The sequence below is a fragment of the Ovis canadensis genome, chromosome X (assembly GCF_042477335.2).
Source record: "Ovis canadensis isolate MfBH-ARS-UI-01 breed Bighorn chromosome X, ARS-UI_OviCan_v2, whole genome shotgun sequence".
Taxonomy (NCBI): domain Eukaryota; kingdom Metazoa; phylum Chordata; class Mammalia; order Artiodactyla; family Bovidae; genus Ovis; species Ovis canadensis.
This window is the reverse complement of record NC_091727.1, coordinates 126,449,316-126,460,941: the sequence shown is the minus strand read 5'-3', so window position 1 is coordinate 126,460,941 and position 11,626 is coordinate 126,449,316. Positions and strand designations below refer to the sequence as shown.

General features: G+C 47.1%; 1 protein-coding gene across 1 annotated transcript; it reads right to left on the bottom strand.

Annotated features, from left to right (window-relative positions):
* Positions 1-513: 513 nt before the first annotated feature.
* On the bottom strand, positions 514-1,056 carry LOC138930851 (protein FAM209-like). Its single transcript, XM_070291242.1, has one exon. The coding sequence runs from the start codon at positions 1,054-1,056 to the stop codon at positions 514-516; it is 543 nt and encodes a 180-aa protein (XP_070147343.1).
* Positions 1,057-11,626: the final 10,570 nt, after the last annotated feature.

Below are 11,626 nucleotides of genomic sequence, written 5' to 3'. Positions count from 1 at the left end.
GTCCTACTCTGTGGATCGGCATGTCAGGGACTTAAAGGGGTACCCTGGGTGGGGTACTACTCTGTAGTTCAGTGGGTGATAGGACAGCCTGGCTATTGTTCAGCTGAACAAGAGGAGTTCTCATTCATTGTTAATGGGGATGCAAAATGGTACAGTCATTTTGGAAGCAATGTCTTACATAGCTAAACACTATTATACCTTATGATCTAGCAATTTTGCTCCTAGATAGTTCACCAAATGATTTGAAAGCTAATGCCCACACAAAAACATACACATGAATTCTCCAGGCCAGAATACTGGAGTGGGTAGCCTTTCCCTTCTCCAGGGGATCTTCCCAAGCCAGGGATCGAACGCAGGTCTCTCAGTCTGGAAAAGGTTATACACTGCATGATACCAATTATACCACATTCTGGAAAAGGTAAAACTGGAGCGCGAATAAAAAATAGCAGAGGCTTTTTTTCCTTTTGCTTCAAAATACTTTTATTGGTTTGGATACAGTTGGTCAACACTCAACTACGCTTCTTCCTTGATGTGAAAATCCACTCCACCGGGGTCTCCGGTGTCCCGTAACTCATATACCGTAATGTTATTCTGTGCATCACCAAGAACCTCGATATTGGGACATTGGCGTCTATCACCGGTTGCCGCAATGAGTTTCAGATTCCGCATCCTGGACACAAGGTTCACAAGTTTCGTCTTGACCTGGGTTAAGGCACCGCACATAGAGTCTTTGTAGGGGGAAGCCTTTATCTTCTTTCTTCCTGGAGGGCCAGATGAACAGCCCTGACAGCCAGGAGGAGTGCACACGTTACTTTCATCATCGCCTCCGGGAAACTTCAGGATCACCAAAAACATGAGGAAGATTAACAGCCAGTGCGAATTGCTCCCAAACCAGCCTGGGGCATGCTCTGGTTGACTCTGCCGAATTCGGAAGTGCCTTCCGGTGGGCACCATCCATGGGGGTTCTTTGGCTTCATCTCTCAGGACATAAAACATATAGGCAAAGACAAACGAGATAAACGTAGACCAAAAAAATAACCATATTAGCGACCGCATCGTGAGCTGAGACAAAGTGGCTCCTGGTGCGCTGGTCTGTGCTGGCACCTGGAGACTGAGAACCAGGCAGGGCTGGGCCCTTGGTGACGTCACAGAGGGCCCCGCCCCCACCAGAACCCATGTGGCCATGGGATGACTTCAGAGCAGAGGGTAAGGAGGCCTGCAGGGGTCAACCGGGAGTGGGGCTTAAAGGGACATGGGGACATTTCCAGTGGGCAGCTGAAAAAGAGGCGAGGAGTGACAGAGTGCCATCTCCATGCCAGTGTATTCTTTCTGAACCTGGTGTTCTCCTGGGAGAGTGGGTCCATCTTCTATTTTTATTTTTCCATTTGTGGAATCCAGACACTGTGGTGAGCAGAGCAGACCCAGGGGCATGTGCCCCTGTGGAGCAGAGAGCCAAGTGGGAAAGAAAGATATTAAACCAGAGGCCGCAAACTAGGAGCCACTGATGTTTTGTGCAGCCTACCACTGTTCTAAAAATTTCTGTGCTCAGTGCTATGTCCTGTCTGACTCTTTGCCACCCCATGGACTGTAGCCTGCCAGGTTCCTCTGGAGACGGAAAGTCAGGGGCATCACCAGTGATGCGGTAGAGGTGGGCAATGGGGTAGATACACTCTAAGGTCCCTCCCATATCAGAGGTTCTATGATCCTGCATGGCAATTTCCCAGAGGGCAGGGATGGTACCTCCCAGGCAACAAGCAGTAGAACTGGCACATCTCTGGGGAACTGCTGAGTTGGCAAAACTACACTAGCTCTGATGCCCCTGTGGATGAGCAAGTGCTGGCTGCACTCCGCCTCCCCGTCTGTGCATGTCTAACTGCTACATGTGTTTGAAGGTGACCTTGCTCTGCAGGTGTGGCTTGAGAGCTGTGTTCCTTTCTTCTCTAGGAAGACAACCCTTCTGTGTGCTGTGCGAGTTGAAGACCCGCATGCATGTGTATGGCTGCAGCACTCGGCACTTTGCCTTTCTGTCTGGGCCGGTGGTTTTCACACTTGAGTGTGTATCAGGGTCACCTAGAGGGCTTGCAAAGTCCCATTTTGCTGGATCTCAGTCCTCAGTCAGTCCTGGGTGAGACTTGAAGACTGGTACTTCTGCACGTCTCTGGGCAACACTGAGAACCACCCTGCAGACAATGGCTTCACTCACAAAGACGTGGCTTGCCTCTGACTGCTGTGCACTGAACCTGAGGGCCCAGTGGGAGTGGAGTGGCAGCAAGAGCACCGAACTGGAGCCTGAAGACCAAGGTTCTATACTGCACCTGTGCTCTAGCGAGCTGTGTGATCTTAGGCAAGCCTCAGCACCTCTCTGCACCTGTAGCTGCCTCACAGGAAGAAGGGAGCGATGAAGTTGGTGACTGCTACTCTGGGTGTTTCTGAAATTCAGAGTTGGTCTCTCACTCTTGTACCTAGCCTAGTCTTCCCCACTGGGAAGCCAGATACCCCCATAGCACCCCACCCACAAGCATCCAAGTTCCCACTTCTGTCCACAATCACCCCCAGCTGGAGTGGTCCACTTGCTTGGGGGTCTCCTTCTACAGCCAGCCCTGTGTATGGAGCCCAAAGGGTGAAACCAGTGTCTCCCTCTTAGAGATTCACATCTACCACTTGGGGTTATGTGTGTCGTGCATGTGCTATTTCAAATGCCTTTTAGCACAGAGATAAGGATACAGAATCCTAGAGCTAGTCTCCTGCTGGTAAATTCTGATGCTAAAGACTTACTGTGTTACCTTGGGTAAGTTAGTAAACATCGCTGAGTCTCACATACCCAACTTTAAAATGGAGAAACAGTACCTACTTCATGGGATTGCTGTGAGGACTAAATGAGATCATGTATGCAAGGCCTTTACTCCTGGCACATAGCAAGTGCTTAACATCGTCGCTTTTGTTTCTCAAAAAGAAGGTATTGGCCCTCTTTATAACACTAGATATTAACATTATAATATTAAACAATGGAAACAATGACAGACTTTATTTTCTTGGGCTCCAAAATCACAGTAGATGGTGACTGAAACCTTGAAATTAAAAGATGCTTGCTCCTTGGAAGAAAAGTTATGACCAACCTAGACAGCATATTAGAAAGCAGAGACATTACTTTGCCAACAAAGGTCTGTCTAGTCAAAGCTATGGTTTTTTCAGTAGTCATGTATGGATGTGATAGTTGAACTATAAAGAAAGCTGAGCACCAAAGAATTCATGCTTTTGGACTGTGATGTTGGAGAAGGCTCTTGAGAGTCCCTGGGACCGCAAGGAGATCCAACCAATCAATCTAGTCCTGAATATTCACTGGAAGGACTGATGTTGAAGCTGAAACTCCAATACTTTAGCCACGTAATGCAAGGAACTGACTCATTAGAAAACACCCTGATGCTGGGAAAGATTGAAGGTGGGAGGAGAAAGGGACGACAGAGGATGAGATGGTTGGATGGTATCACCAACTCGATGGACATGAGTTTGAGCAGGCTCTGGGATTTGATGATGAACAGGGACGCCTGATGTGCTGCAGTCCATGGGGTCACAAAGAATCAGACGTGACTGAGAAACTGAACTGAACTGATTGCATTAGACATGCAGGGAAGGTGAAAACACTATGTCTACAGGTGTCTGACTTTCTTAACACCTCCTGTGGTACATAATAATAATAATGATAACACATATAGTAACACTAGGGCTTCCCAGGTGGCCCTAGTGGTAAAGAATCCACTTGCCAATGCAGGACACATAAAAGACTGGGATTTGACCCCTCAGGATTCAATCCCCGCCTCAGGAAGATCTCCTGGAGACGGGAATGGCAACCTACTCCAGTATTCTTGCCTGAAGAATCCCCATGTATAGAGGAGCCTGGCGGGCTACAGTCCATGCGGTTGCAAAGAGTCGAACACAACTGAAGCGACTTCTCCACTGGAACACATGGATTCATGTACATGTATTCTCAGTTCAGTTCAGTCACTGATAGTGGCTGGCATGGGGCAGAAGGTGCCAGTTGGCTTGAAGGCTCCAGGTTGCAACAGACTAGATGCCATTCCTGTTACCCTTCTGACTTCCATGTCTCCTAAGGGCAGTCTTTTCCAGGTTCATGTGATAGTAGGCCATGGTCTTCTCCAGGGCACTCTTCATCCCAACTAAATTGCTTTCTGGTACTTGGTGGCAATAGGATAGTATGAGTAGAAAACTGAAATAGTACCCAGTGGCCGACGGGAATTGCCATTTTCCCTTAAGGGTTCAGGGGATCCCTTTCCAGATTAGTGGATTTCTTTCTTGCCAGACTCCACACAGATGCCCTAGACAGGCAGAAAGAGGCCAAGGAGCTCTCCATTTGTCAAACATTCATTTACCAGTGTGCGTGCTGCTGTGGCAGGTCCACGGCTGCCTGAGCCAAGGATTTGATGGTGTAGAGAAGTAGTAAAGATGAAGCCTGAATACAGGGGATCTCATGAGATCTGGTTCATCAGCTGTTTGAAAAGCTGTTGTGAAAGCTGCGGGCTGTCATCAGATGCAGGAACTGTCTGAAATAGTAGAGGGTTTTGGTCACCCTCCTAGATTTGATCAGGGGTGTCAGTGACCTGGAAGTCTAACTCTGCATAACCTTGGATCCCATGGGGTTTTGTCTGGGAAGCTGGGAATTAACAAAATTGAAAGTGTTTCCATATGGTTACAGAACTGACACTGCGGACAGAGTTCTGGCAGAATTAGGTGCTTAGTGCTGCAGTTGTATCCGACTCTTTGTGACCCCATGGACTGAGGCCCACCAGTCTCCTCTGTCCATGGAGTTCTCCAGGCAAGAATACTGGAGTGAGTTGCCGTTTCCTTCTCTAGGGGATCTTCCCAACCCAGGGATCGAACTCGAGTTTCCTGCATTGGCAGGCAGATTCTTTACCACTGAGCCACCAGAGTTAGAGTTGTCGATTTTTCTTTCTACAAAGACTATTGAGTCCCTTCTGGGGAGGTAGAGGATCTGGTGAAGCTTGGCAAAAACTCATGCTGGAATGTTTGTGGAGGCAAATGTGAGCACAACCCTGAGATGTACAGGATGCAGCTGCCCTGAGGATGGTAGAAGTTTGGCTTTATAGTCAGCGGAGGTTAGGGATGGAGAGGCAGGGTGGAGCTGAGAGAGGTTTGCAAGTGACATGATATCTAGCCAGAACACTTGCATAATGCCACATGTGGACTTTTTCCTATACCTCATGGGAGAAATGACGCTTCAGTCCACCAGGCTCCTCTGTTCATGGGATTCTCCAGTCAAGAATCCTGGAGTAGGTTACCATTTCCTCCTACAGAGGATCTTCCTAACCCAGGCAATGAACCCGCATCTCCTGCTGCTCCTGCATTGCAAGCAGATTCTTTACCACTGAGCCATCGGGCAAGCCTCTTGCTATACCTCAGTGATCCTTATTTTTCTGAATCATAGAGTGGGGTTCACGCACACTGGGGCTGGCTTAAGCCATGTGAATTGGTTGGGCAGGGTCCACAGAGTTTTCCAAAACCTTTTAGTCTATCAGAAATCTGGAAGTAGTTGCCATATGTCCTGGAATGTGCCAGTGTCTGACACATTGTGACTGAGGGCATAGGGATGCTAGGTCTCAGTTGGCACCCAGAGCCGGATTCGGCTTGGTTACCCCTTTGCCAGCAGGATGGGCTGATCTTCCTGATGGACAGACTTGCGACATCAAGGGCACAAGAAAGTTCAACGTCAAAGACTGGAATTTCACAATCAGGAAATCTAGAAACGTCACTGGAAGTTTAGCAGAATCATTTACAGTTTAGTTTTGCTTTTGTTTTAAATTGCATATGAGGTAGACATCATAGTCTTTTCCATGCTTTCAAGTCTCTGAGGGTCCTAACTGGGCCTGGACAACAAGCCCAACAACTTGGGAACAGTGACTGTATTAGACTGGATTAGGACTATGAAAGCCTTTGAAGCATGGCAGCCCCTCCCGGCCACAGGCACCTACAATGGCGCCATCTGGTGGCATATGCCGTGCCATGGGGAATGAGATTGAACCTGCCACAGAGCTGCTCCAGCCTCCTGGAGGAGGGAAGATGGGCTCCTGTGGCAACGGTGAGGAGGTGAGGCCTGGCCTTGTGGTGTAGTGGTCAGCTCCACACCTGAGTTTCTCCTCTGTTCTTCCTGCAGACTTGTTCCTTTCACAGCATCCCAGCACCCATCATGAGCCCTAAGCACAGATACATCCATCTAGTTCCTGGGCCAGAGTCACACAGAATTCCTAAGAGCTGGGAGTCTGACTTTGGGGTGCCATGGAACCCTTCAGTAGACCTATGAAACTGACAGAACCTCTGTTTAGAACCATTTTTTAAAGTTTAACTTTACGGAAGTATATTTGATTTACAATGTTGTGTTAGTTTCTACTTTACAGCAGTGATTCAGTTACACACACACACATATATATGTGTGTATATACATTTTTAATATTCTTTTCCATTATGGTTTATTACAAGATATGAAGTATAGTTCCCTGTGCTATTTTGTAGGACCTTGTTGTTGATACATTCTGTGTATAATAGTTTGCATCTGCTAATCCCAAACTCCCAGTCCATCCCTCCCCCTACCCCCACCCCACCCCCACCTCCAGCAATCAAAAGTCTGTGCGTCTGTTTCTGTTTCGTAGGTAGGTTCATTTCTGGCATATTTTAGATTCCAAATATAAGTGATATTATATGCTACTTTTCTTTGTCTGACTTACTTCACTTAGTGTGATAATCTCTAGGTCCTTGTTGCTGCAGATGGCGTTATTTCATTCTTTTCTATGGATGAGTAGTAGAGTACATCATGAGAAACGCTGGACTGGAAGAAACACAAGCTGGAATCCAGATTGCCAGAAGAAATATCAATAACCTCAGATATGCAGATGACACCACCCTTAGGGCAGAAAGTGAAGAGGAACTAAAAAGCCTCTTGATGAAAGTGAAAGAGGAGAGTGAAAAAGTTGGCTTAAAGCTCAACATTCAGAAAACAAAGATCATGGCATCTGGTCCCATCACTTCATGGGAAATAGATGGGGAAACAGTGGAAACAGTGTCAGACTTTATTTTTCTCGGCTCCAAAATCACTGCAGATGGTGACTGCAGCCATGAAATTAAAAGACGCTTACTCCTTGGAGGAAAAGTTATGACCAACCTAGATAGCATATTCAAAAGCAGAGACATTACTTTGCCAACAAAGGTCCATCTAGTCAAGGCTATGGTTTTTCCTGTGGTCATGTATGGATGTGAGAGTTGGACTGTGAAGAAGGCTGAGTGCAGAAGAACTGATGCCTTTGAACTGTGGTGTTGGAGAAGACTCTTGAGAGTCCCTTGGACTGCAAGGAGATTCAACCAGTCCATTCTGAAGGAAATCAGCCCTGGGATTTCTTTGGAAGGAATGATGCTAAAGCTGAAACTCCAATACTTTGGCCACCTCATGCGAAGAGTTGACTCATTGGAAAAGACTCTGATGCTGGGAGGGATTGGGGGCAGGAGGAGAAGGGGAAGACAGAGGATGAGATGGCTGGATGGCATCACGGACTTGATGGACATGAGTCTGAGTGAACTCTGGGAGTTGGTGATGGACAGGGAGGCCTGGCGTGCTGCAATTCATGGGGTCGCAAAGAGTCGGACACGACTGAGCGACTGAACTGAACTGAACTGAACTGAAGTTAGAGATTAGTAATGACAAGGATGTATTTTCTGCATCCAAATTCTCATATCCTCTGTGTGGATGAACCCCATGTCTGGAGGCCAGGTTAAGAAGTCATGCACTGGGCTTCCCTGGTGGCTCAGTGGTAAAAAAAAAAAAAAATCCTTCTGCCAATGCAGAAGACACAGGTTCGATCCCTGATCCGGGAAGATCCCAAGTGCCATGAAGCAACTAAGCCCATGTGCCACACTATTGGGCCTCTGCTCTAGAGCCAGGGAGCGGCAACTACTGAGACTAGGTGCCACAACTACTGAAGCCCATGCATCCTAGAGCAGGTGCTCTGCAACAAGAGAAGCCATCGTGATGATAAATCTGCACACAGCAACTAGAGTGTAGCCCTTGCACACCACAACTAGAGAAAAAGCCTGCACAGCAATGAAGACCCAGACAGCCCAAAATAAATAAATAAAATAAAATGATTAAAAAAAAAAAACAAACCGAAGTTCTGTATTGGAACATCCTGGAGCCAGGAGTTGTAGATTGCAGCTCTGGCTAACCCCTCTCAGGCAAGCTCCTAGAAGAGGAGGATCTACAAATCCACAGAATGCCTTGAAAGGGAGCCAGCTGATTACTAAAGCAACACCCACCCTCTGCTTCTTATTCCCCTGTGTCCAGGCCCCTGCACAGTGGGAAAGCTGGGGCAGGGGTCCAGACGTTCCTCCAGCGTTAGATTCTCCATTTTTTTTTTCCTGAGATCACTTCCTCTTTTCTCCAGAGGGTGGCGTAAGGGCAAGGCTGAGGTCCCTTGGTGGCTGCTCTCTGAGGCATCACCACCCACAGAGGAGAAGCTCTGGCCAATCTGTGGCCAGCTGAGCTGTCAGGAGGAAGCACCATCAAGAGAAATCGGCCTTTTTTTTTTTTCTCTCCCCAGACAGCAGGTGACAGCTCTGCAAAGCAGCCCAGAGTTGAAGGCAACTTGTTCAAGTCCCCGTTCTATGGGACTTAGAGTCTGAGACCAGCCCACCCAGGAAGAGAGGAAAGCAGCCTAGGATTGAGGTTTGGCCCTGCGGCCCTGGACAGAGAGTGGCCATTCCTGCTAAGAAAAGCTGGACCACAAAACTTGGAGAACCACCCGGGAGGGGTTCCTTCAGAGAACAATAAAGGTGGGATACTAGAAAGACTCCATACCCAACCCAAGTTTAAGGTCCAGAGGTTGCACAAGAAGCCAATACAGGAATTGAAATGCCAGAAGGCTGTAGCAAGGCAGGGCTGGAGGAGAGCAGTCTGCAGAGCAATTCCCGTGATGCAATCTGGGTCATGCAGCTGGCCACTGAGGATCAGCAGGCATGTCAGCTGGCCTCAGAGGTTTAGCATGAGGGATTTGGGGGACACAGGAAAGCATTTGGGGGGTGTCAAAGTTGCTCTGACAGAGGAGGTTCTAGCCAGGACACACCAGCAGTGGTTCTGTGTGAATTCAGCATTTATGAGGTTCAAAGCTTTAAGAGTCTTATTTATGTGCTTCATTGGTGCTAGTGGTAAAGAGCTCGCCTGTGATGCAGGAGATATAAGAGATGTAGGTTCAATCCCTGGGCTGGGAAAATCCCCTGGAGGAGGGTATGGCAACTCACTCCAGTATTCTTGCCTGGAGGATCTTGTAGACAGAGGAGCCTGGTGGCTATGGTCCATAGGGTTGCAAACAGTCATACATGGCTGAAGTGATTTAATATGACAGCATACCTTCTTAAGGAGGCCACATGCACTGTGTGTAAGCATGCCAACCCTGAAGCCACTCTGCCCAGCTTTAAATCCCAGCTTTGCTTGTTACCAGCTGTGTGATCTTGGGCAAGTTGCTTAACCTCTCTGTGCCTCTGCTTCTTTATCTACAAATGGAGATTAAAATATTAATAATACCCATCTCCACAGATTATGGGCTTCCGTGGTGGCTCAGACAGTAAAAGAATCCACCTGCAATGCAGGAGACCTGGGTTTAATCCATCGGTTGGGAAGATCCCCTGGAAGAGGGCATGGCAACCCACTCCAGTATTCTTGCCTGGAGAATCCCCATGGACAGAGGAGCCTGGCGGGCTACAGTCCATGGGGAAGCAAAGGGTCAGACACAACTGAGCAACTAAGCACAGCTCACCACAGGTTACAGTCAGTTAAAATCAGGCAAAGCATGTAACATGATTAAGATAGTGCCTGGCACATAGTGTAAGGGCTGCCCTGGTGGCTCAGTCCATAAAGAGTTTTCCTGCAATACAGGAGAGCTGTGTTTGATCCCTGGGTTGGGAAAATCCCCTGGAGAAGGAAATGGGAACCCACTCCAGTATTCTTGCCTGGAGAATTCCATGAACAGAGGAGGCCAGTGGGCTATACTCCATCGGGTCACAAAGAGTCAGACATGGCTGAGTGACTAACACTGGTACATAGTGTAAATCTGATATATATTAGCTATCATGATTTCAGCAAATCAAATTATTTATTCTCTCTTAGCCTCAGTTTACTTATCTGTAACATGGAAATAATAGTATTACCTAACCTCACAGAAAAAAGATCTTCACAACCCAGATAATCATAATGGTGTGATCACTCACCTAGAGCCAGATCCTGGAATGTGAAGTCAAGTGGGCCTTAGGAAGCATCACTACAAGCAAAGCTACTGGATGTGATGAAATTCCAGTGGAGCTATTTCAAATCATAAAGGATGATGCTGTTAAAGTGCTGCACTCAATATGTCAGCAAATTTGGAAAACTCAGCAATGGCCACAGGATTGCAAAAGGTCAGTTTTCATTCCAATCCCAAAGAAAGGCAATGCCAAAGAATGCTCAGACTACTGCACAATTGCACTCATCTCACAGGCCAGTAAAGTAATGCTCAAAATTCTCCAAGCCAGACTTCAGCAATACATGAATGGTGAAATTCCAGATGTTCAAGCTGGTCTTAGAAAAGGCAGAAGAACCAGAGATCAAATTGCTAACATGTGCTGGATCATCAAAAAACCAAGAGAGTTCTAGAAAAACATCTATTTCTCCTTTATTGACTCTGCCAAAGCCTTTGACTGTGTGGATGACAGTAAACTGTGGAAAATTCTGAAAGAGATGGGAATACCAGACCACCTGACTTGCCTCTTGAGAAACCTGTATGCAGGTCAGGAAGCAACAGTTAGAACTGGACATGGAACAACAGACTGGTTCCAAACAGGAAAAGGAGTACATCAAGGCTGTATATTGTCACCCTGCTTATTTAACTTACATGCAGAATACATCATGAGAAACGCTGGGCTGGACAAAGCACAAGCTGGAATCAAGATTGCCAGGAGAAATATCAATAACCTCACATATGCAGATGACACCACCCTTATGGCAGAAACTGAAGAGTTAAAGAGCCTCTTGAAAGTGAAAGAGGGGAGTGAAAAAGTTGAATTGAAGCTCAACATTCAGAAAACTAAGATTATGGCATCTGGTCCCATCACTTCATGGGAAATAGATGGGGAAACAGTGGAAAATAAAGTTGGCGGTGGGCTTTTTTCGGGGGGGCTCCAAACTCACTGCCGATGGTGATTGAAGCCATGAAATTAAAAGATGCTTACTCCTTGGAAGGAAAGTTATGACCAACCTAGACAGAATATTAAAAAGCAGAGACATTACTTTGTCAACAAAGGTCTGTCTAGTCAAAGCTATGGTTTTTCCAGTAGTCATGTATGGGTATGAGAGTTGGACTATAAAGAAGGCTGAGCACAGAAGAATTGATCCTTTTGAACTGTGGTGTTGGAGAAGATTCTTGAGAGTCCCTTGGACTGCAAGGAGATCCAACCAGTCCATCCTAAAGGAGATCAGTCCTGAGTGTTCATTGGAAGGACTGTTGTTGGAACTGAAACTCCAATACTTTGGCCACCTCATGCGAAGAACTGGCTCATTGGAGAAGACTGTGATGCTGGC

Coding starts and splice junctions, on each gene's coding strand:
- LOC138930851 (XM_070291242.1), bottom strand. CDS start 1,056: ATGCGGTCGCTAATATGGTTATTTTTTTGGTCTACGTTTATCTCGTTT.